Source organism: Pectinophora gossypiella, chromosome 7 (assembly GCF_024362695.1).
Source record: "Pectinophora gossypiella chromosome 7, ilPecGoss1.1, whole genome shotgun sequence".
Classification (NCBI taxonomy): domain Eukaryota; kingdom Metazoa; phylum Arthropoda; class Insecta; order Lepidoptera; family Gelechiidae; genus Pectinophora; species Pectinophora gossypiella.
Genome location: NC_065410.1, coordinates 5701807 through 5726905, shown reverse-complemented (window position 1 = coordinate 5726905; position 25099 = coordinate 5701807). Strand labels below are relative to the sequence as shown.

Sequence of the window (25099 nt, the reverse complement as noted above, 5' to 3'; positions counted from 1 at the left end):
TATGGCTACCGTATGTACTTGTACGGGGTGTAAGTGTCATCGTAACGAATACTGAGAGGGATGATTCATCTGATTATTCTAAGTTAATATCAAGTGGAATTTTCCATCGCAAAAGTATAGAATTGAAAATAATTTAAAAAAAACTAAAAAAAAAACATGAATTTTGCGACGGAAAATTCCACTTGATTTTAACTCAGAATCATGGTCTGAATCAACCCTCTCAGTATTCGTTACGATGTCACTAACACCCAGTATATACATGGATGCTTCGGGAAACAGAAGACAAAGTTTCAAAAGTCATAGACGTTGTTTAAAATAACGTGTAGGTACCAAAACGCAAGGTGACACGAGCTCATTCTACCATCCCCTTTTATCTTCGGACTTCCAGACGTACGGCCGGGTTCCATCCCTATTTGGAGGATATCCCAACTATTCGCACAAAGCGCTTCGCATCGTCCTTCATTATGCGCACTGCTAAGGAGTGGAATTCTCTGGCGTCTTCTGTATTTCCGAATACATATAACCCGGGCGCTTTCAAGGCCAGAGTGAATAGGCACTTTCGCGGGCGAGCTCGCTCCATCTTAGGCCTCGACAATGCCTTCAGGCAAGTCTGCAAGAACAAGCCCATCAAAGATAAAAAAAAGGTTAAAGTGGCGAAAAAATAATAGCATTCATAGAAATAAGAAAAATAATTATTCTTATTCTTGAATTTGTAATAAAAAGATGTATTAGATTCAAATTAATAATGAATTGATGTTATTTAAGTCATTGAACTGCCGACACCATTAATATTTTAGTAATAGGTACATAATGTTACTACCACAAGAAAAACTAAAGCGGAAAATTGATTTTCTCTTCGGCCTATTTCTCCGTCCCTTTACCCACTGAGTTGTGTAACTCAATCCAGAAGGGTTTAGCACTGCAAGTAGGTAATAGCATTAGCACAGTTGAAGCAAGTAAAGTAACAAGATTGCGTGTACCTACTAGCCTAGCCTAGGCTTCTTAGCAGGTAATACGCATAAGTATAACGCCCTGGATGCTTAAGAGCATTAGCTGCGTGTCTCACCGGAATTTAAGTACTTCGAGAAAGTCTAGACTCAATTTATGATGGTCATTGGACTTTGGGCAGCAAACCCCAACGCGTTCACTTATAACAATAGAATAACCTGAGTAACCCGAAAGTGATATTTGATGGCAGGCCTGCTGTGCTTGGTCATCCACCTCATAAGCGCAGAGTAAGTGGAATTCTGTAGTCTATGCGTACATTTTATGTAATGTTTGTATGTGTGAAGATTTTGAGGGTAGAAGCTCAAGTGGTGCTCAAGGACGTGTTAGTGGGATTTCATGGTCTCTCTCTGCCTATCTGAATAGGAAACAGGCGTAATATTATGTATGTACTTATGTTAAAAGATTAAAACCATATTTAACGCAGGCAATTCGATGCGTATCTATTACGACAGAAAAAGTATTCATGCTCAGCATACTACACACCTAGAAGTAGTCGTAGGTAAGTGTAGTGTAGCGGTAAGTAATTGATAGTTATAAGTAAGTACTTAACACTTATTTGAACATTATGAGATGATCTAAATGATTGGAGTAACAATAACATTATACCCGATTATAAAACGGATCTATACACATAATCGATAGATCTAGACTATTAATAGTATATCGGTAGGCGCACTTGAATAGGCAGGCCTTGAACGGGCGGTGTCGAAAGCGAATCTTTAGAAAAGTGCCCACCGGAGCGTGGCGGTCGTGAACTTATTCCGACGACAATAACCGTGTAACACGTCCATAATAAACAAATGTATCAAAAAAACTAACTATGACGATTTGGTAAGTATATGATTATTACAAAATTAGTTATTTCTTACGAAATATCGCTACCAATTTGTTGTCATTCTAGTGCATGGTCAGGGACAATAACGTGGAATGTTCCATGCTCCGACCAAGTGCTGTCTAAAATTATCAACATTTTACATTTACACTAGCGCTATCGTATACGTGTCATAAGTACGTACATATAATACTATCATCATAGAATACTAAATAATTCGACCAACACATGATACAAGTTCTATATGAGATATGTGAAATACTTATACTCGTATGGGTTATACAGCATTTTGACAGCAAGAAAATTGTGTGGAATCGTCCCTTACATATGTAAGGGATTCTGACATATGTCAGCGGACCTAAGTATATTATGTACTTACAAACTATTTATTTACTTTATGTTTTGAAACATCTTATAAAGGAATCTGCGGCTTCATTGACTCACACAGCCCACTCAAAAGCAGCGTAGGTAGTCCTGATAACAATAGCTACTAAAGATTCAATTATTATCTCTATGTAGTATTATTCCTTATTCTATGATCTCTATACTGAACGATATTTGTAAGGCCCGCGATGAACTTATAAGCGTGTATAATCAAACTGAATACTCAAACAGACATACATTACACAGAATTCTCCCGGACGTAAACCAACAAGGGTTTGGATTAAGCGCGGTTAGTCACTCGGAAGAATTGTTTAACGCTATCCAAATAGCGGTGTTCGTATCGAAAGGATCCACTAAGCAGATAATTTTCGATAGATTCGAGCTTATAAGCTGTCAATCAAGTGTGTTGCACCGACTGCAACAATGCCGTTCACACAAATGCAAGAAGATACCAATGTAGAGTTCGCATGAGTGCGTAAATAGGCCACCATGATAAAGTACCTATACTCCGATTTACCTCTAGATAATGTACATATTTGTCATAATACTTCTTACAGTTACTTAAAAAATAGAGTTAAAAACAACACAAATAGAGTTTCATTAATTACAGATCCTAAGTAAATACCTACCATGAACAAGTTTGTTAAAAAAACGATATAATATGCAATTATCCACGAAATAAAATTAAGACAGTTGAATGTTAGGATGTGAGACATTCAGTAACATTAATTAAAGTCACTGCTTCTTCTAAAAAAAGATGAGAACAACAAAAGAGACAATGAGGTTTTTTTTAATTTGTCCCTGAACTAGTACCGCGGGCGCGGCGGGACGCTTGCGGAATAATTTCTCCACCGCTAGACTGCGCTGTGCTCTACCACTTGATAATATAAATAGACAATCAACGTTTCAGAAGCCAGTTACAGCCGGACTTCCTCTCAGTAGGAACCTCCCGGGGAAGTGAGACAAAAACAACAATATGAAGGTGTTGTTAGTGTTAGGAGTAGTGTGCCTGGCCGCCTTGTGCGCCGGCGAAGCTGTTGAGGATCAGGCCGTGGCGGCCAGCAAGGGGCACCACCACGAGCATGGTGGCGGACACGAGCACCACGCGCACCACCACCATGAGCACGGCGGTCACGGACATAAGGGCCACAAGGGACACCACCACCACCACAAGGGCCATGAAGGTCACCACGGCAAACACCACCACGAAGACCATCACCACGAGCACGGCGGCGGACACAAGAAGCACTGGGACGAGCACGACCACCACGGCGAACACCACGAGCACGGACACCACCACAAGGGCGGCAAGCACGGACACAAGAAGCATCACGACAAGGGCGAGCATGTTGATGGCTACCACAAGAAATACCACAAGGATCACTTCCACAAGGACCACCACTTCCACGACGGCCACCACCACGAGGGCAAACACCACAAGCATCACCATCACCACGGACACCACGAGAAACACGGAGGTGGCCACAAGAAGGGCGGTCACCACCACTCCGGCCACCACGAGGGCCACCACGGGCACCATGGCCACCACGACAAGCACCACTACGACGAGGACCACAAGGGCCACAAGGGCCACCACGGACACGAGGAGCACCACCACCACCACCACGACCACGGCAAGAAGGGCGGCCATCACGATCACAAGGACTGGGGCTTCCACCACGGCAAGCACTGATAATGATCATTGTTATGTGAATGAAAATGCAAGTTGTTAATTTGTTATTGTTGTTACCTACTTATATTTTTATACAAATTAAAACATTTTCCAGATAACGATACCTAATTGGGTATATTTACTTAATATAATATTCCCGTCACATATTAATAATAATACCTATAATATAATCGTTTATTCGCTTTAAACGGGTATAAGTGCAAATGGTAAAATATTACATTTTTATACTTAAGTACATAACATCTTGGGCGTCATTCAGCTTTATTCTTGCACACAAATAATTTACACAGAAATTCGACATATCACAAAAAAAAAAAACATTTTTCAACTAGCCATCTATACAATTCTAATTTAAACTTATTAAATAGGTAGTAGCTCTTTAATAGCCGTGGTAGCCCAGTTGGACAAACGCTTGACTCTCATGAGGTCGCAGGTTCGAATCCCAGCCCAGGCCTACATCAATGATTTTAGAATTTGTTTTCGAATTAATGTTTGGATTATAAATAATTTTCACGTGCTTAGCGGTGAAGGAAAACATCGTGAGGAAACCCACATTCTCGAGAAGCGCGTTTCGGAGATATGTGACCTAACCTTTATTGGGCTAGTTTTCCCTTGGCGGGTTGGAAAGTCAGACAGGCAGTCGCTTCTGTAAAAAATGGACCTGTCAAATCTACAGGCTAATTAAGCGAACCCCATGAGAAACGGAATAACGTTAAGGAGACGATGAAATGTCTTTAATGAGCTTTGAAAATGTATTATTATATTTTTTGGACATGTTAAAACAATTCGTCTTATAACAAACTACAGTACCTACCAACAACTAAACAATTCGCATTTCTGAGCTTCACAGACATTAAAATAATAATTAATAAAATATGAACCTACATTTCAAATACAAGCAATCAAACGTATACCTACAATACCTACAATAACCTGACGCTAACATCATCACTAATTTAAGAGCCATGCTCTTGTCGGCCTAACATTATTCTATGCATGCTACTTTTTCAGGGAAAAATAGGGCAGTGGTTTCCCTCTTGCCTTCCGCCCCGCAGTACTCTGTCTGACGCGAGTGGGATGGCGCCCAGAGCAGTCTATTTCAAAGCCGTAGTAGGACTCCTGTCCTCCGCCTCTGAATAGTTCTGACAGTTACTGCTACCCTCTGTCAGGTTCCAGGTTACAGTCCCTGTGACTTGCCCCTTCCGTCCTGTATTACCGGACCGATGGCTCCCATCTTCGCCTCTTCAACCGTTGAGGTCTTCAACCGTGTCCCTGGGCATGGGTTGTACGTCATACCCCGTAGGTCTGGTTCCTATACGAACTCAGCAACCACCTCACTCCGTCCTACTGAAATAAAAGGCGCTCACCCCCGTAGCAAGGACGCGCCGAACAGGAATTGCTCCAGTGGAGGGCAGAGAAGATGACTCTGTCCCCCCAGGGGCCGGGTTAATGGTCTTGTATGAAACTAAAACCAAAGGCTTGACTGACGCTAACATACAACTGGTAATAGGTAAGTAACTCTCGGAATCTCTAACAGAATGTGTTTACATAAGCAACGCTCGTGTCCAATATAAGTAGTATCACAAACATCTACCTGTAGGAGTGCACCCTATCACAAGTCACAACCGAAAAGACTTTGAGCAATGAATGGCTGTAAAGACATTACCAAAATTCCTTTGCAACGAAACGTACCTATACCTATCTATCTAAGTTCTAATACTCTTTTAAGTTCTAATAAGAAAGACAATTTTACACCAACAAGAGCATAACATGTTAGAATAAGTATAAGTACTTAATTTAAATCACGTACTTGCTTAGTCCTGTCACCTACTTGCTAGATATCAAAACCAACTTTCCTAAAGACGAAAACTGTTAGCAATGTGTTAGGTACTCAGTGTAGTATCAGGTTAACTTTTATTTTATGACATAGGTAAATAAACAGGCTGATTAATAGAAAATATGCTGTTTATGTTTATCTACCCAAGCATAGGTCTTTCCTATTCAATCTAAACGGATATGGACAATACTCCGTCTCGCCGCCTTTGCAGGTTTGACATTGACCACGCACCTAGAATAGAACCCGAAACCTATGGTTTAAGCTCTAGCTAAGTCGTTTGCCGGCATGGCCCAAAAATAGTAACCACGACCAAAACCTACAAACAGTCATGTGAGTAGATATACGTAATTAGGTATAATTTGTGCCTTACCTACAGAAGTTTTCTTAATAACACAGTAGGTAGGTACTTACTGTGTTATTAAGAAAACTTCTGTAGTATTTTGTGTGAAGCCTTAAAAATATAAAACAATTTGCACGTAAAACTAATAGCGGTCGCGAGTACAGTCACTTGGTAATTTTATGGAAAGTTCTCCGGTTCATTTCGACGTGCTCTTTCCGAATTTCAACTTTTCCATCTATCATCATTGCCGCTTACTCCGGCATATTGGAAAATTATGCATAAATACATAAACTCACGCCTATTTCCCACCCGGGTAAGCAGAGAGTATGAAATTCCATTTGCTTAATATTGGAAAAATGGCGCCTAAAAACAGTTTTTTTTTTACAATAATGGTGCCGATTCTAGCGGACAAAACTTAATTTTATATTAGTTTCACAGCTTTAAAAATAGTGCCGTCCTTTACTTACGACAAGTGCAAGAAAGGGATGGAGCTAGTTTTAGAACTGTGAAACTAAATAACCAGTACCTAATATCAAATCTATATCACGGATCATCGTTTACAAATTTAGGTACCTAGATATAAATATAAAACAATAAAAAATGTTCAACAATGAGTCGTCCTTGTGCTACAGATCCCTAGCTGACAGAAAAAAGTAATTTATGTCCATTTAATTTCGAACTAACTCCTTCGATTCATTTAAGTTCACTCGAACACAAAGCAAATAGGTAAGTACATACATTGTCTGCTGGGACCTGTTAGTTGTAGCTCTGCCCACGCTAGTAAGGTTTAATAAGACATTACCTATGTGCTATTCAGGCGCTACGTACCGCTGGGGTCCCGGCGGCCGTCCACGGTTCTCCGGCTGGTCGTCGCAGCGCCCGGCGGTCATTTTGCCCCCCGTTATATATTATAAAGCCCATAAGGCAAAAGAAGTGCAGCGAGGATCGTGTTAAACCCAATATACACAGAAAAGGTAGAGCTAGTGTCGTACGCCGAGAGTAGAATTTTGTATGACACTGCGTACCGTGGCAGATATTTCTAAGAACACGTAAATAGGTACCTATATTTAAACTCGTACATTACAACCCTCGTTCCCGGCACCGCCTGTGTTCATTATACGTTCTATTGTCACGGACGCTAATCGTCAAGCACAATGCAGCGCCTCAAATCCTCGATGTACCTACACAGAGTAACTGTTCAAATTGACTACCATGACCACAGAACACGAAAGTAATTGTGATCACTACTACGCCTACGTAAGTACGAATACTTTATCTACAACTGCGTAAGAAATGGGACAAATAACATATACCTACGTACATACGTTACAGAAGTATTGTAAACAGCCTATATACGTGCCAATGCTGGGCACAGGCCTCCCTTTAATCAACCGGAGGGGGGTAGTATACATATATACTACTATATTTTTTCACAGAAAAAATATAGTGCAACAAGAAGTAGGTGTGTTGTATATAGGTCTAATGACAGCAGTAACGTTTTTTCCGCCCCTTTACCCCGGTTGGTACCGGGGTCAAGTCCGATGACTTGAGGTTATTTGATTGAATGACGGCGGTACGGCGGCGATAGGTACGGCTCACCCACCTATCACGTTGGTCTAACAGATATCAGTTAAAAGCTTCTAAAGACTAATACAGCTTACTTGCATTATAGATTTGAAAGTTTGGCGTTCATTTATGCCTGATTTAATATTTTATTAAAAATCACTTGATTGGTACATATTTATAAAATTGTTTTAGTTTAGATTTCTTGACTAACAGCACTAGGTAAGTCACGAATTATCAGGATTTTTTTACCTGTTTCGTCAAGTCATGTCTTAATTTACTGTCCAAGCAAATTTGACATAGCAGTGAACTTTGAAAACATTGTAAATTACGGGCTTTTAATCAAGTAAAAGAAAAAAACAATGGTTAGAATAGGCCTAGCGATATGTCGCAATCACTGATCAGTGGCTGTAATTAGGCGTGGCGCATGCCGAGCGGCGAGCCGTCCTTGTTCAATGGTTTCACCGAGTGCAACCTGCAACTTTAAAGATATAAATGCTGTTGCTGGTTATTGCAAAGTCAGTGTTGTCCCAGTATCCAAGCACATAACAAGAAAGCAATATAAGGCACCACAATGAGGACGCTAGTCGCCCTAGCTGTTTTGGGATGCGTTGCAGTCGTTTGTTCTGGCCGCGAGATCGGCCAGAAGGAAACCGACTTGGTGGCCGCTGCTTCCCACCATAAAGGACACCACCACGAGGAGGGCGGTGGCAAGGAGCACCACGAGCACCACCACCACGAGCACGGCGAGAAGGGTCACAAGGGGCACAAGGGACATCATCACCACCACAAGGGCGAGCACGGTCACCATGGCAAGCACCACCACGAGGGCCACCACCACGAACATGGCGGCGGACACAAGAAGCACTGGGATGAGCACGACCACCACGGTCACCATCACGAACACGGCCACCACCACAAGGGCGGCAAGCACGGACACAAGAAACACCACGACAAGGGTGAGGAAACCGAGGGATACCACAAGAAGTACCATAAGGACGAGTACCACAAGGACCACCACTTCTACGATGAGCATCACAAGGAAGGCAAGCACCACAAGCACGGCGACCATCACGGACACCACGAGAAGAAGGGAGGCGGCCACAAGAAGGGCGGTCACCACCACTCCGGCCACCACGAGCACCACCACGGCAAGAAGGGACACCATGACAAACATCATTACGATGAAGATCACAAGGGCCATAAGGGCCACCACGGACACGAGGAGCACCACCACCACCACCACGACCACGGCAAGAAGGGCGGCCATGAAGATCACAAGCACTGGGGATTCCATCACGGCAAACACTGATAGTCTAATTGTTAAAATATTTGTTATGACAATGTTGTTATTTTGTACTACTTATACCTCCTGTAAATAAATATTTGAATTAGTAATCAATTACATTAGCATTTTTAATATGGCTCCTATTAATAATGTAACGTTCCATGACATATTCAGCTAGCCACCTTATGGGCAGTGTAACGGAACTAATTTAGTTTAACCGTAGCCCGATGTCGTCACCGGCCGTCGCGGAATCAGTCGGCCAGAAATCAACAGCAATGTGATTGCTAAATGATCGCTCTGTAACCGGCGACAGATGAAAGCGTTGTTGTCTATAAATTCAACGAGCGGAAATTCTTATGACACTGCGGTCTGGGAGATACTAGCAGCCACGTCTCGCGGGAAACCGAATAATGTGAGTAATTTACCAAAAATGAAGAAAGAAAATGGACATCGTTTTATTTAACAATGTAGAATTCCATTGTTGTTAGGTACTAATCCTGTTTTCTTTCAGTTTTCAGAAAAATGAGACTTTTGTTCATAACGGGGCTACTAGCCTCAATGCTAGTAGCAACCTTAGCACGAAATGTTGGCGAACTAAAAGGTGAAAAGGGTGCCGAAGAAAAAGTAGTAGCGGAGCTAACAGCACCAAGTGGACCTAGTGGCACAGCCGACCTGTCAGCGGCGGGCAGCGAGCGCGGCGCCGCCGACCTCGCCCCCGCCGGCACCGAGCACAAGAAGGCCAAGAACAGCCACCACGAAGAAGGAGGCGGCCACGAGCATCACGCCGACCACCACAAGGAACACGGGGAAAAGGGCGACAAGGGATACAAATCACATCACCACCATGACAAGGGTGACCACGGCCACCACGAGAAACACCACCACGAAGGACACCACGACGAACACGGCGGACATAAAAAGAAGCACCACGACGAGCACGACCACCACGGCGAACACCACGAGGCCGCACACGGTCACAAGGGCGGAAAATTCGGTCACAAGAAAGGACATAAAAAGGGTTCCAAAACCACGGGTTTCCACCACAAGTCGCACAAGGATGAATACCACAAGGAACACAAATTCTACGATGACTTCCACAAGGGAGGACATCATCACAAGCACGGAGACTTCCACGGTCACCACGACAAGAAGGAGGGTCATCACAAGAAGGGCGGACACCACGAGAAGGGCCAACACCACAAACATCACGGCAAGAAGGGGCACCACGACAAGGGCCACTACGACGAGGACCACAAAGGGCACAAGGGCCACCACGGACACGAGGAGCATCACGCGCACCACCACGACCACAGCAAGAAGGGCGGCCACGCCGGCGGCAAGGAGCATGGCTACAGCCACACCAAGAAGGCGTAAATCTGACTATAATCAACATTGTTATTTGTTGGTATATCTTGTTGCTTGTTATTTTTCCCAAAAAGTCATTTTTAATAATTCTAAGTTCATTGTGCGATACGTAATTTATTTAGACTTAGTAATGATTCAAAAAAGACGTGTGAGTTAAAGTTCACATCAATATGTTCCCCATTAATAGGCTCCATTAGCAATGAAATTATAAAAATATTTTTTCGTGTGGTACCTAGACCATACTTTTTCAGTTTTTTGTATTAATTATAAGGTTATGTTATGACTGAAAAAATACTTACAAAGAAATGAAATTAATAAAATATTTATATTTTTGCAGTTATATTTTTATTAAAATGTATGTCACCATGAAATTATATCAAAGCCATCAAGGGGGCTAAGTGATCAAACTCAATCTTTTCAGTGATGTTTTTAGTTTTAATGTTTTCATCTTGATTAGCAATGAAGATGAGGTTACCATCATCCCTCCAGCCATATTTCTTCACCCAGTGTTTCAAAGTCACATCTGCAAACAATCGTTCCATAATTGGAAAAAATTACTTTTTTTATTATATCTAAGAAATGAAAACCATTTTAATTCAACTTTTGACAACTCTTCAATAGTGCAGTTTAGGAGCATAGAATTGTTATGTAATCTTAAATTTATTGATTGCAGTCTGTGCAAAGTCATTACATAAACCCTTGTGGAAAAACACTTCACCTACTTTCTGGCAATTATGTCAATCAACAATTCAGAAAAACTGTATTGGGAAAGAAGTGTCTTACCATCAATACCTCCGAGGAGGTTGGCTAAGTTGTTCTTGTCAATGGTCTGGAAGGTGATGCCCACAACATGGCACACAAATTTGCGGATGGAGTCGTGGAAGCCACTGATGCGGTTGCACAACTCTGGCATCTGGTGCACTCTGTTCCAGAACTGAGCGAAATCACACTGCTCTAAGATATCTGCCAAGTATTTGATTTGGGAAATTGTCTCATTTTCCACCTACAACAAAAAAAATACATAACATAGGTAGCTATTTTTGTATAAAGACAACAACTCTGACACAAAGCCAGTTTAATCACAACTTTGATTCAGTTTATACTATATAAATAAATACATAAAAGCATTACTCACCACTGACTCTAGAAGTAAACATTTGCACAGAGTGAAATCTGTATGAGGAAAGTTAGTGAGTGCCTTCAAGAGTATTTGGCAAGTGATGTCCGGGTTGAATTTCTCCGTGTTAAACTGGTACAACTTCAATACGGCCAGGTTGGCTTCCAAATCGTACGTGTTTTCACGAGATTGCATCTCCACGTACCTCTCCAAAGTCTGCAGATTGGCGGGATTATATCTAAAACAAAACGTGTATTATTCCATATATGCAATAAAACATAACGTACATAAGAAAGAATGGTAATGCAATAGTTTTAGAGAAAGATAAATTTAAAACATAACCTATACCAGTAGAATGTAATTTTACCTTTCAATACTCTTCAGTATACCTGCAACGGTTTGTTTCATAGTCTCAGCCATTTTAATATTTGTTTATGCGAACAAAAAATAAGAAATACTCCTTTAAGTGAGTAATATTCGCGTGGCTTACGACCGAACCGAAAATTCCGAAATCCAACTCACTCTTTGCCTCTTTGCTGCTGCTACTGTCAGTCAATTTTTTTTTTTTTTGTTTTGGTTTTCCCCGAAGGGTAAGGCAAAGGGAACTATGCCCATACAGCCATGTCTTACGTATTTTTTTTTTCTTGATGATTAATGAAATGATGAAAGGTGATGAATGATGATGATGAAACCTAAGCCCCCACCCTCGGAGTAGACTCCTACTCCGAACCCCAAACGAATTAACTCAAAAGTCCGCATAAACTTTTGAGCTATGAAGCGGCTTCCCAGCACGAAGCGAAAATAGGCAGATACACTTTGTTCATTGAATACTCCAATATAATAACACTCGCGAATGTCTCCTGACTAACTTAATGCGATCATTAACCACAAAACACCACTTCGTATTAATTATTTAGATTACTCAATGAAGAAAGCAACTGTCCCGTTCCCGTTTCCCGCCGAAAAGCCCTACTGTCAGTCAAATGAAATGAATGAATGAAACGTGAACAAAGAACAGATTTTTTTTTTGTTTTGTTTTTCCCCGAAGGGTAAGGCAAAGGGAACTATGCCCATACAGCCATGTCTTACGTATTTTTTTTCTTGATGATTAATGAAATGATGAAAGGTGATAATGATGAAACCTAAGCCCCCACCCTCGGAGTAGACTCCTACTCCGAACCCCAAACGAATTAACTCAAAAGTCCGCATAAACTTTTGAGTTATGAAGCGGCTTCCCGGCACGAAGCGAAAATAGGCAGATACACTTTGTTTATTGAATACTCCAATATAATAACACTCGCGAATGTCTTCTGACTAACTTAATGCGATCATTAACCACAAAACACCACTTCGTATTAATTATTTAGATTACTCAATGAAGAAAGCAACTGTCCCGTTCCCGTTTCCCGCCGAAAAGCCACAAAGAACAGAATGAATCAATTTTTTTTTTTTTTGGTTTGGTTTTCCCCGAAGGGTAAGGCAAAGGGAACTATGCCCATACAGCCATGTCTGACGTATTTTTTTTCTTGATGATTAATGAAATGATGAAAGGTGATGATGATGAAACCTAAGCCCCCACCCTCGGAGTAGACTCCTACTCCGAACCCCAAACGAATTAACTCAAAAGTCCGCATAAACTTTTGAGTTATGAAGCGGCTTCCTGACACGAAGCGAAAATAAGCAGATACACTTTGTTTATTGAATACTCCAATATAATAACACTCGCGAATACAGAATGAATCAATTGGAACGAATGGAATGTCATTATTTATTATAATAATTTCCAATGGAGAGGCAAAGATCTTTAATCCGTACATCCACGTCTTACGAATACTAAACTATCGTATCGCGAAACGATATCGGTTATGAATGTGTAAGCACATAAACTTATTGGCAACTGAAAACATGTTATCTTTATAGCTTAAATCGCCAAATTCAAATACCTAAACACATACGTACGACAAACTGTCCCACAATTCCCACGGTATCGCCAAGACATGTTTTATAAAAGGAGACATAAATTGCAAACACATTTATTAAGTGCACGAGCGCGCTTTTTACTCATCATCATCAGCCGTATGACGCCCACTGCTGGGCATAGGCCTCCCCCAAGGATCTCCACGACGATCGGTCCTGCGCTGCCCGCATCCAGCGGCTTCCCGCGACCTTCACCAGATCGTCGGTCCACCTTGTAGCGGGCCTACCCACTGAGCGTCGTCCGACACGTGGTCGCCACTCCAGAACCTTTCCGCCCCATCGGCCATCGGTTCTCCTCGCTATGTGTCCTGCCCACTGCCACTTCAGCTTTGCAATTCTTCGAGCTATGTCGGTGACTTTAGTTCTCCTGCGGATCTCCTCATTTCTGATTCGATCGAGCAGGGAAATACCGAGCATAGCTCTCTCCATTGCCCGCTGAGCGACACCGAGCCTCCTCACGAGACCCATAGTAAGCGGCCACGTCTCACTGCCGTAGGTCATCACTGGCAACACGCACTGGTCAAAGACTTTCGTCTTGAGACACTGAGGTATTTTGGACGAGAAGATATTCCGCAGCTTCCCGAACGCTGCCCATCCGAGTTGGATCCGACGAGAGATCTCTTTCTCGAAGTTGGACTTACCTAACTGGATTATTTGTCCTAGGTAAATGTACTGGTCTACAACTTCGAGTGTAACGTTCCCAACCTGAACTGGAGTGGGTGCGACATGGTCGTTGGACATAATTTTTGTCTTTGCCATGTTCATGCTAAGACCCACTCGTTGGGATGCGTTACTGAGATGCTCGAGCATGGTGTTCAGGTCTTCCAGGGTCTCAGCCATTAGGACTATATCATCGGCAAATCGAAGGTGCGTCAGGTACTCGCCGTTGATGTTGATGCCAAATCCTTTCCAGTCCAGAAGCTTAAAAATATCCTCCAATGCAGCAGTGAACAGTTTCGGAGAGATGACATCTCCCTGTCTCACTCCTCGCTGCAGTTGGATCGGATTAGAGCTCTGGTTCTGTACTCGAACTGACATAGTGGCATTTTGGTAGAGGTCCCTTAGCACTTCGATGTACCTATGGTCCACTTGGCACCTCTGAAGAGACTGCAACACCGCCCAGGTCTCGATCGAATCAAAGGCTTTCTCATAGTCCACAAACGCCAAGCAAAGTGGCAGATTATACTCTTCGGTCTTCTGTATAACCTGCCGCAGCGTATGGATGTGGTCTATGGTGCTAAAGCCTTTTCGGAAACCGGCTTGTTCGGGAGGCTGGGAATCGTCAAACCTGCAAGCGAGACGATTCGTAATGACCCTCGAAAACAACTTGTAGACATGGCTCAGAAGCGAGATAGGTCTGTAGTTCTTCAGTAGGGCTTTATCACCTTTCTTGAAGAACAAGATCACCTCGCTTCCGCTCCATGCCCTCGGCGTTTTGCCCTGAAATATGACGGAATTGAGGAGCCTTTGGAGGACTTTAAGTATTGGCGTTCCGCCCGCTCTCAGAAGTTCTGCTGTGATTCCGTCATCTCCTGCCGCTTTGTTGTTTTTGAGTTGTTTGAGGGCCATCCTAATCTCGTACAGGCTGACGTCCGGGATATCTTCAGTGTAGTGTCGGGTAAGCTTGGCTCGAGGGTCTCGAGCCATGCTTTCGCCTGATGTTTTCGTGGAATATAGCTGTCTATAGAAACTCTCAATCTCCCTCAGGATTTCGGGAGTCGACGAAATGATTCTGCCGTCCTCAGTTTTCAGTCTCGCTAGTTGACTTTGCCCAATAGACAGATCTTTTGCGAACACCTTGGAGCCCTTGTTCCGCTCTATAGCCTCTTTAATACGTTTAGTATTAAATTGGCGAAGGTCGCTCGTCAAAGACTTCGAGATCTGTCTATTAAGTTGTCTATAACGTAAGACATCCGCTGAGTCCTGCAGTCTCATTTCGTGTCTCTTATCCATGAGTTCGAGTGTGTGTGCGGAGAGTTTCTGCGTTTTGGTACGGCGGGTTCTAAAGTGTTTAGAACCTACCGTACGGACAGCATCCACCATCAGGTTGTTTATATCGTCCACGTCTGCGCAGTTCTCAAGGTACTCGAAGCGGTTTTGAAGCTCAAGCTGAAAGCGCTCGGGGTTTTGGATTTGGGCTGGCGCCGGTCGGAGCGTGGATTTTATCAGTCGCGATCTTTCTAGCTTGATATTGATATTCAATGTGCCTCTTACCATGCGGTGATCGCTTCCCGTCTTAACGGCATTGATCACAGAGACATCATTGAATATGTGCTTTTTCGTCGACATGATAAAATCGATCTCATTTTTATACCTGCCGCTGGGACTCATCCAGGTCCATTTGCGGGTCGCGGGCTTCCTGAAGAAGGAGTTCATCATATAGAGGTTCTCCTTCTCCATAAAGTCCGCAAGCATCCCGCCTCTGGTGTTCCGGACCCCAAATCCAAATTGCCCCACTCTCAGCTCGTTACCGCAACGTTTCCCCAACTGTGCATTAAAGTCCCCCATCACAATCGTGTAGTGGCTTTTATGGCTATGCATGGCTTTAGAAATCTCCTCATACATCGTCTCCACTTCGTCATCATGGTGTCCCGAGGTCGGAGCGTATACCTGGATGACAGTCAGCGAATATCGCGATGATATTCTGAGTACCAGGTACGCTACCCTGCTCGAAACACTACCGATGGTCAACACGTTGTTGACTAGGGACTTGTGGACGATAAACCCGACACCACCCATGGACAGTTGCTCGCCCTCCCGGAAGTACAGCAAGTTACCGGAGCCCAGAGTTATCGTGTCCTCGCCCTTTCTTCGGACTTCAGACAACCCCATGACATCCCAGTGTAACTTGCTGATAGATTCTTCCAGCTCGGTAAGCTTCTCGTCGGTCCTCAGTGTGCACGTGTTATATGTTGCCAGGTACAGTCGTCGTTGGTGGTAGCCGAATCCAGCCCGGAGATTCTTCGCACCCCCTGCCCCGCCGTTACCGTAGCCGCTACCGTAGCCACGGACAACGGGGCTGCCGGGGACTGGGGGCCGTTTCTTATGTGTAGAGGTCATGTTGGGGGGGGTTTGGACCATAAGCCCACCGCGCTGGTCCAGTGCGTGTTGGTGGGTCGCCAGAGCCTCTTTCGTTGAATAGCAGGATGTACCGCGTGCAGGCGAGGTTGGCTTGGGCTCCGAAAGGTGTCGTTTGGAGCCCCTTACATCCCCCTGCTTTTTACTAAATAAAAGCAATTATGAGCATTTTGAATCCCAATTTTGATAATCTCGTTATACCTACATGCAGTTAGTTATAATTTATTATTACAATGAAATGACATAAGGATGCAATAAAATAAAACTAGGTAGGTACACAAAATTATCTTAGTTTTATCACTTACAAAAATAACTTAAAAAATATAAAAGACCAACAATTAATTACTACTATTGTTTCTTGAAACTCTTTAAAATTGGATAAATATTATCAAATGCCTCATAGATTTCTTGCCTTACTTTAGCACCAGTAAGCACAACTTTGCCAGATACGAAAATTAAAAGCACTATTCTAGGTTTAACCATTCGATAGATGAGTCCAGGGAAGAGCTCTGGTTCATATGAACTGAACTGTCCGTGAGTAAGCACTAAACCTTCAAGGCGGATGGGAAATTTGACATCACAACTTCCCACCATATTCTGGATTTTGAAATCTAAAAACTTAGCCTGAAACAAAACAAATACTCATGAAAATATATATAAACAAATAGAATACAAATAGGAATAATTTGGAATAATAAGATGATTACCACTTACAGTGAATCCAAGCTTCTGTATGATTCTAGCATATTTTCTAGCAGCTAATCGGGAATCTTCTTCACTTTTTGCACCTGTGCAGACCATCTTCCCTGATGAAAATATTAGTGCAGTGGTACGTGGCTCTCTTATCCTCATGATAACAGCAGCAAAACGTTTCGGATTGTATTCTGCATTTCTAGCATGCAGTGCAATTTTCTTTAAGTCTAACTTACAGTTTAAATTTACAGTAGAGACAATATTCCTGAAAAAGTAACATTTTATCCAATTAAATTATTATCAGAGTATTATATGTTTGAAATGGATCCAAATAATACTTGTGATAATTATAGTCTCCTTGACTTTATTTGTAGACCTTTTAAAGATATATACTTACTGTAGTTGTGGAAGGATTCCAGGATCTGCGGAATGTGGGGTCATTGGGGTCATGGGTTGAGCTGGACTAGCTTGACTCAACATCTGCTGGCCTGCTAAACTGCCACTTGTTATCATCGGAGACATCAGATTTTGCTGTGGATATTCAAGAAAATGAGCATAAAGTATACTCACAATTAAAAAGTTTATAGAAATAAATTAATTTACACAATATTAAACTAAATTCACATATTATTCATAAATTCCACACTATTTGTTTGACAAAACATGATAGTAACAATTGTTATGTTTAGTTTTGAACATCATTGTTAGGTAACAAATACAATTGTAGGTAGAAAGGAATCTCACTTTAAAACACATATGAAAACTACGGTAAAATCAAATGGAGGAAGTTTAAAAATGGAAGAAGTAACCTCACAAAGTTTTCAATATAAAAACAAATTACCGGAGTTTGCGGCTGCATCATCTGTTGGGGAGTAGAGTAGCTTGCGGTCGGAGCATATGTGTGCATAGAACGCTGCGGAGTGCCCATAAGAGATGAACCGAAGCCGACGAGTGGCGAGGAGCCTAGTGCGGCCAGAGAATGCTGCTGTTGTTGACTTTGCTGTTGCTGCTGCTGCTGCATAGCATTCGGTAAAATCTGCTGGTCCTCCTCGGGTTGATGTAACGGGGTCCCGATCCCCGGGATATTGTACGGACTTGGAAGCATCTGATCCATTTTGCTGGCGGATATTCACTTTGTGGTTTAAAGTATTACTTCACTTCTCTGCAGAGCGGCAACAGTAAAACTTATTGTCTTTATGTTCAAATAGTAACTCATATGTTACAAAACTAGAAAAGGTAACTAACGAAATATTTATAAAATTCCATCGTATTCAGAAAACAAGGGAGGCAAACCAATTTTTTTTTTTTTTTTTAACTTTTTTATCCCTTTGGGGAAAGGCAAAGGCAAAGCCGTGCAGCCGTCGTCTAATGTATTTTTTGTCATGTCCAAATCTTAATAAGGCCGAAGCCACGTCTTGTGTGAGTATTTGTCAATGTTCTTTATTTCAAGTCCTTTATAAAAGTGTCTTATCTAAAATATTCAAGGCCGAAGCCACGTCTTCTTCATGTTAATATCCGTGTGCAATCCATGTTCTATTATGTTCAATCCATGTTTTCAATTCAAATCCTTTGTAATAAAAATGACATATCCAAATTTCTTATATCCAAGAAAAGTATACAAATCCCCTTTATAACTCCACTTCAGAAGATATTATAAAAGCATACAAGTCCCTGTATGTTGCAATATTTGCCAAAACGTCTTGAATGTCGCGCGGGATGCTTTCTGATGTTCCATAAATATGCAATAATCTGTCAACCAGAATCAATCGCTGAATACTAAAAGCTGGGCATTCAAAAAATATGTGATTAAGGGTCTGATCTTGATCTGTATTACATGCTGAGCATTTCGGTGATGAAATGATGTTCATTCTACATAAATGTGATTTAAATCGGCAGTGTCCAAATCTTAGACGTGACATGATACTATAAAATCTTTTCTCATGAAGATATGTTGATCTTGTGAACCACGGGCGACTAATTATTTTATTAATTTTGGCATACCACTGTCCTTTAGTTTTGAGAGTTTCCTCCCAATTCTGCATCCAGTCCAGCATCAATTTATGTTTTAAGTATGGAAGTAAATCAGTGTGAGGTATAGCAACATTCCTGGTTGTTGCATTGACATTTGAGTCGTTTGAAAAATTTGAAATTGCTCTAGCCAAAGTATCGGCATTTTCATTTCCAGCTACACCAATGTGAGAAGGAATCCACATTAAAGTTATATTGATGTCGCTCTGAGTGCTCAATTTATAATATAATTGTTTAATATCATGCAAAACGTAGTTGGAATTTGAGTTAAATTTGCAATTTTGAAGAGCACGCAGACTACTCATACTGTCTGTTAAGATAAGCCAAAGTTTGGATTCACGAATATTATGTTCAATAAATTGAAGTGCAGCAAAAATAGCTAGGCATTCTGCAGTAAATATGCTCATCTGTTCTGGAAGCTTAACACCTTGGCTATATTTTCGACTAGGTATGTATATGGCCATAGAAGTACTATTATCAGTTTTAGACCCATCTGTGTATATCTGCTTGTGTGAAGGAAATTTACTTATTTGCTCGTACACCTCTTCTTTGCATTTTAAGTGAGTATCAATAAGGATGTTAATATTGTAAAAATTGCTCTCATACTGTCCAGTATAACAGATCCAACTATTATTAGTTTGATATATTGTATGCTGTTGCCTGTATTCAATCATGTTAGAGAAGTCGTGAAACACATACGGTACTTTAGAGAGATTAGATGGACAATGCAATCTATGATAAAAATCAATTTTTTTAAATAAAGGATGAGAAGGCATTGAAGATAATTTTATCATGAACTTGAACTTTAAAAACTTAAACCTGAGTGATAGAGGTGGAATGTTGCATTCTATTTGCAAGGAATTAATTGGAGTAGTTCTCATTGCTCCTGTAATACATCGCAGATTATGATTTTGTAAAACATCTAACTTATGTACCAATTTAGGATCAGAAGCAAAACTCAAAAAACCATATTCAAAGTGACTTCTCACTATTGATTTATACAGCATTAACAAGATTTTTGGATCAATACTTGATAAAGACTTCAAGATGTTATAGCCTTGAAATGCTCTACCCAACACAGATTCAACATACCTATTCCAGGAAAGATTTTTAGTAAAGATTATTCCTAAAAATTTAACTTCATTTTCAATTGGCAGACTAACATTATTGTATATAACGTCAACATCAGAATCACACTCACCAAAAACCACAACTTTTGATTTTTCGGGGCTTATATCAAGATTTAAGTAACCAAAATATTTTTTTAGTTTATCAAGAGCAGAGTTAATAACAGATGATACATGCTGGATATCAGACCCAGCAAAATATATAACTAAATCATCAGCAAATTGCAAGTTGCTCACTTGTATTCCTAATATGCTATTCAGTTTATGTATGTACAATATATACAACAGAGGTGATAGGATACCACCCTGACACACACCTTTATAAGAAAAACGTGGACCTATTAATTTATTATTAGACTTCACATATACTTCGCGACCATGCAAAAAATTAAAAACCCAACTTACAATTTTTTCAGGTATACCGAGAGAAAAGAGTTCACAAGAAAGAATATGATGATTAACATTATTGAAAGCACCAATGATATCAAAGAAAACACCAATCAGAATATCACCTTTTTTAAGTGAGTCAAAAATATCAAGCTGAAGATGAGCTATACTCTCTCTACAAGATTTGCCCCTACGAAAGCCAAACTGATTTGAAGGTAAAATGTTATTTTTTTCAATATGAAATTCGAGCCTCTGCTTTATTAATTGTTCAAAAATTTTTCCTAAACAGGAAGTTAAAGCAATTGGTCTATAAGAATTAGCCTTAGTTTTATCTTTATTTGGTTTTAATACAGGAATCAAACAATCTTTTTTCCAATCCAAAGGTATAACTGAACTAGACCAAAGTAAATTATATATTTGTAGAATTATGGCCTTAGATTTATCTGTTGTGTTTTTTAACATCTTATATGGAATACCATCAAGGCCATAAGCTGTATCGCGTCGTGAAAGAACTGCAGTTTTAAACTCTTGTAAACTAAAGGGTTTCACTAGATATTGACTGTTACATTCATTGTAAATAGGGTCATATTTTAAAGGGGCCTCAACAGTATCAGGAGTATATTTTCTCAAAAAGTCATGTAACCAATCAGTGTAGACATTTTTATATGGAGCAGAACAACCTTTAAATTTTTTAACAAATCTCCATATTCTAGATATGGGAGTACAACGATTGAATGTCTCACACAAAGAAAGCCAGCTTGAATTTTTTTCTTTTTTTAAAACAAGTTTTTTAATTGCTTGCATCTTTTTAAAATTAAGGAAACTTTCCTCTGACAGACTATTTTTAAATTCTATATATGCGGCCTTAGAATCCTCCACAGCTTTGGTACAATTACTGTTCCACCAAGGCAGTGGAACATATTTCCTACGAGATCTGGATTGAGGAGTTTTGTATGTAAAAACTGATTGTGTAGACTTCCTACTAGCTGTGACAGAATGATGCAATGCAAGATCCAACAATAGTAACAAATCTGAGTAACATTTTAAAGGATCTGAATCATCATAGTAAAAATTCTGCAACAAAATCTCTAAATTATGACTGTACTTTACCCAATCTACTAGACGAAAATCAAAATGAGTGGGAGATGTAAGATAATGTATATCAGAATAACTGTTATCACTAAATTCAATCTTTGTTATTACAGGTAAATGATAACTGCCAAGCGGATCATTGTGAACTGACCACTCACAATTAAGTGCCAGTGATGAAGAAACCATTACAAGATCAAGAGCATTCCTCTGCCAACTGCTTGAGCCAACTGTAGTCAATTCGCCATCATTTAATAAAACTAAATCATTGTCACTAATGCTTTCAAGAATGCCACGACCACGTGCATTAATGGCACTACAACCCCATGCTGTGTGCAGTGCGTTAAAATCACCAGCAATCAGCATGGGACCAGGTATATTACTGATTAAATTATCGAACTTTACTTTAGAAAATAAAGGATTACTGCCAGGACTATATATAGAAACAAAGGAAATTTCCCTATTGCCATATTTCAATCGTACAGCTATATTTTGTAAAGAATCGTCAAAAGAAGTGTTTATTTTGTCAAACTGTAAACTATTATGAATTAAAATGGCTACGCCATTGTGACGACTACCAGAATCTAATCTTACAATGTTATATCCTTTAATATTAAAATTAATATGAGGTTTTAACCAAGTTTCACAAATCAGAGCTAAATCGATTTCTTTCTCTTTCAAAAAATGAACTAGTAAATTTTTATGAGCAGTCAAACTCTGAGCATTCCAACTAATTATGTTTAAATAATCCATAATAAAAGGAAAAGAAAGAATAAACTATTGGGATTTCTTGTTTCTCTTTATAGTATCCAAGAGTGTGTCCTTAATACTTTGTGAGCAAATTGATGCCTCACTATTTTTGTGCATAGCAACCAGCTTCACCACTGATTCCACAACCATGTTTAGTATTTGATCTGAGTTAAGTAAAGATGCTAGGAGGTCAGTTGGATGTTGCTTCAACGGAGGGAAGGACTTCTGGTTAATTATAGAGGCATACGATCTGGTCTCCACTTTCTGTTTGTTTAATTCTATTTGTTCTTTTTTGACTGGACATTGAGATGATATAGCTATATGATTTCCTTTGCAGTGACAACAAGAAGCATCCTTGGGTAGCTTGGTGCAAACTTTAAAATTGTGAGACTCACCGCAGATGGAGCAGCGTTCAGCATTTTTACAAAACTTTGCGATATGTCCATACCGCAAACACTTCAAGCATTGTTTAACTGGTGGAATATACGGACGAAGCTCGAACCGCCAGCTGTTGAGGTCAACACTTTCGGGTAAATTTGGGCATGAAAAAGTTATGGATACAGTCTTTGTTGGCTCTAAATTGAACTCTCCAAAATCGTTTTTGACACGCCTCATAAATCTTCGAATAGTGACAATGTTTTTGGTTGATGTCAATGCAGAATATATTTGTTCATTAGAGAGGTCTGTAGGCACGTGAGTTATTACACCAGTGACCTCACTTGAGGACGCTGGTATCGACGCTTTCAGATTATGCGAATCCAAAAATTTTTTATTTGTTAGAGCAGCATTCGCCAGGCCGGGCCGCTCAAATATGACTCCAATTTTAAATTTATTTATTCTTTGCAGCTGTTTCACTCCTTTATTGTATCTTTTCAGGGAATTTGCAAGGGACATCATATCTCGAGCACCCAGAGGTTGCTCAGGCTTCGTACTTTCCATGAAGACAACATATTCAAAGTTGCCGCCATCTTCTGGATAATATCGAACATAATCAGGAATCTTGAAGACTTCATACTTATCCTTTGGAGGTTCTACTTCAAATGACTTCATTGAGTCTGCCGAACTATCAGACCCGGCCTCCTCAGAATCAATTTTCTTTTTACGTTTTTTTGCGCCTTTCCCCATCTTCACTCAATCTTTTATATTTACACTATAGAATTAAGTTAATTGTAATCCTATTTTTATAAATATATACAGTATTATACAAATTTTCCGAAATATTATTTAAATGCAAATTTAAAACACGTCCGTATTTTCCCGCGCCTTTCTAAAGCCTAAGGAGGCAAACCAAGCAAAGCAAACGTCTGACATGCTTGACAGTTTCAGATCCATTCGTTCATTCGTTCTCTTCTCAATGTCCATAGACAATTTTATTTCTTTAACGTTTCCTATACAGGGACCGATTTAAAATCGCCAACCAGTCACAACGCGAAACAACGTTATTGAGTCGGCCATGACTACACGGCAATAGATGGGCAAGCTTAGATTACAGATTACCCATTAGAGCTAAGCAAGGAGTAAACATAAAAAATGCCCATAATAGTACCGGATTGATTGATTGATAGCTAAATGCCATCTGAATCTGATTCTATTTCTGTAACATAAATTACCAAAGACAACGTAAATAAACAGTCAACAAATAGGGATGGCGATTCATTCCAAAAAAGATCGATTTTTAAATCGATTCGAATCGTGACCTGATGAATCGATCCACAAAAAAATCGAGATCTAAAATATCGATTTCCAAAAAATCGATCTTTTTTCCAATTTTCTATTAAGTACAATATAAACAGTCACTTAGTCAAAAAACGAACAAACAACAATTTGTTGTCAACAAACAAATTAATCGAATGATATGATGACGCAATCACAGAACAGATAAAAAAAAGTCACTCAGTCATTATAAACGTAACTTTTTTCTATTGAAGAGAAGTAAGGCGAAGGAAACTAAACACACAGCCATCTCGTAAGTTTTTGAGTAATTAACCGGCAGCACTCTTGTAATACGGGCACCTACAACTAATTGTATGGTTAATACAAAAACAAAAAAAAAATCGAATGTCGATTTTAAAGGGTGATGTATCGATCCAATGAATCGATCCAGTACTACATATCGATTTAAAAAATCGATTTTCTTGGCTCGAAAAATCGATTGTTCGATTAATCGATCTGAGATCGCCATCTCTAAACAAACTGTCATCCTATTATCTCCTGAACTGAACCAGTTCCAGGCTTTTTGGCGGGAAACGGGAACGGGACAGTTGCTTTCTTCATTGAATAATCTAAATAATTAATACGAAGTGGTGTTTTGTGGTTGATGATCGCATTAAGTTAGTCGGAAGACATTCGCGAGTGTTATTATATTGGAGTATTCAATAAACAAAGTGTATCTGCCTATTTTCGCTTCGTGTCAGGAAGCCGCTTCATAACTCGAAAGTTTATGCGGACTTTCGAGTTAATTCGTTTGGGGTTCGGAGTAGGAGTCTACTCCGAGGGTGGGGGCTTAGGTTTCATCATCATCACCTTTCATCATTTCATCATTC

General features: G+C 40.4%; 5 protein-coding genes across 5 annotated transcripts; 3 read left to right on the top strand and 2 right to left on the bottom strand.

Annotated features, from left to right (window-relative positions):
- The first annotated feature begins 3200 nt into the window (after window positions 1-3200).
- LOC126368590 (histidine-rich glycoprotein-like) lies at window positions 3201-3917 on the top strand. The gene has a single exon (XM_050012657.1). It carries the CDS (start codon window positions 3201-3203, stop codon window positions 3915-3917), a length of 717 nt encoding a protein of 238 aa, XP_049868614.1.
- A 4314-nt stretch (window positions 3918-8231) lies between these two features.
- LOC126368588 (histidine-rich glycoprotein-like) lies at window positions 8232-8969 on the top strand. Its single transcript, XM_050012655.1, has one exon. It carries the CDS (start codon window positions 8232-8234, stop codon window positions 8967-8969), a length of 738 nt encoding a protein of 245 aa, XP_049868612.1.
- A 651-nt stretch (window positions 8970-9620) lies between these two features.
- Window positions 9621-10532, top strand: LOC126368280 (histidine-rich glycoprotein-like; the record flags this gene model as incomplete). The annotated part of the gene is made up of 1 exon (XM_050012175.1): window positions 9621-10532. A coding segment is annotated over one exon (699 nt), but the record flags the coding sequence as incomplete, so codon positions are not given.
- An 84-nt stretch (window positions 10533-10616) lies between these two features.
- LOC126368593 (eukaryotic translation initiation factor 3 subunit K) lies at window positions 10617-11985 on the bottom strand. The gene is made up of 4 exons (XM_050012659.1): window positions 11795-11985; window positions 11446-11665; window positions 11094-11313; window positions 10617-10833 (listed from the first exon to the last, which is right to left on the bottom strand). Exons 1-4 carry the CDS (start codon window positions 11845-11847, stop codon window positions 10682-10684), a joined length of 645 nt encoding a protein of 214 aa, XP_049868616.1. The 5' UTR covers window positions 11848-11985; the 3' UTR covers window positions 10617-10681.
- A 4771-nt stretch (window positions 11986-16756) lies between these two features.
- On the bottom strand, window positions 16757-18462 carry LOC126368584 (TATA-box-binding protein). Its single transcript, XM_050012647.1, has 4 exons — window positions 18017-18462; window positions 17573-17706; window positions 17197-17440; window positions 16757-17106 (listed from the first exon to the last, which is right to left on the bottom strand). Exons 1-4 carry the CDS (start codon window positions 18287-18289, stop codon window positions 16831-16833), a joined length of 927 nt encoding a protein of 308 aa, XP_049868604.1. The 5' UTR covers window positions 18290-18462; the 3' UTR covers window positions 16757-16830.
- Between the last annotated feature and the right edge of the window lie 6637 nt (window positions 18463-25099).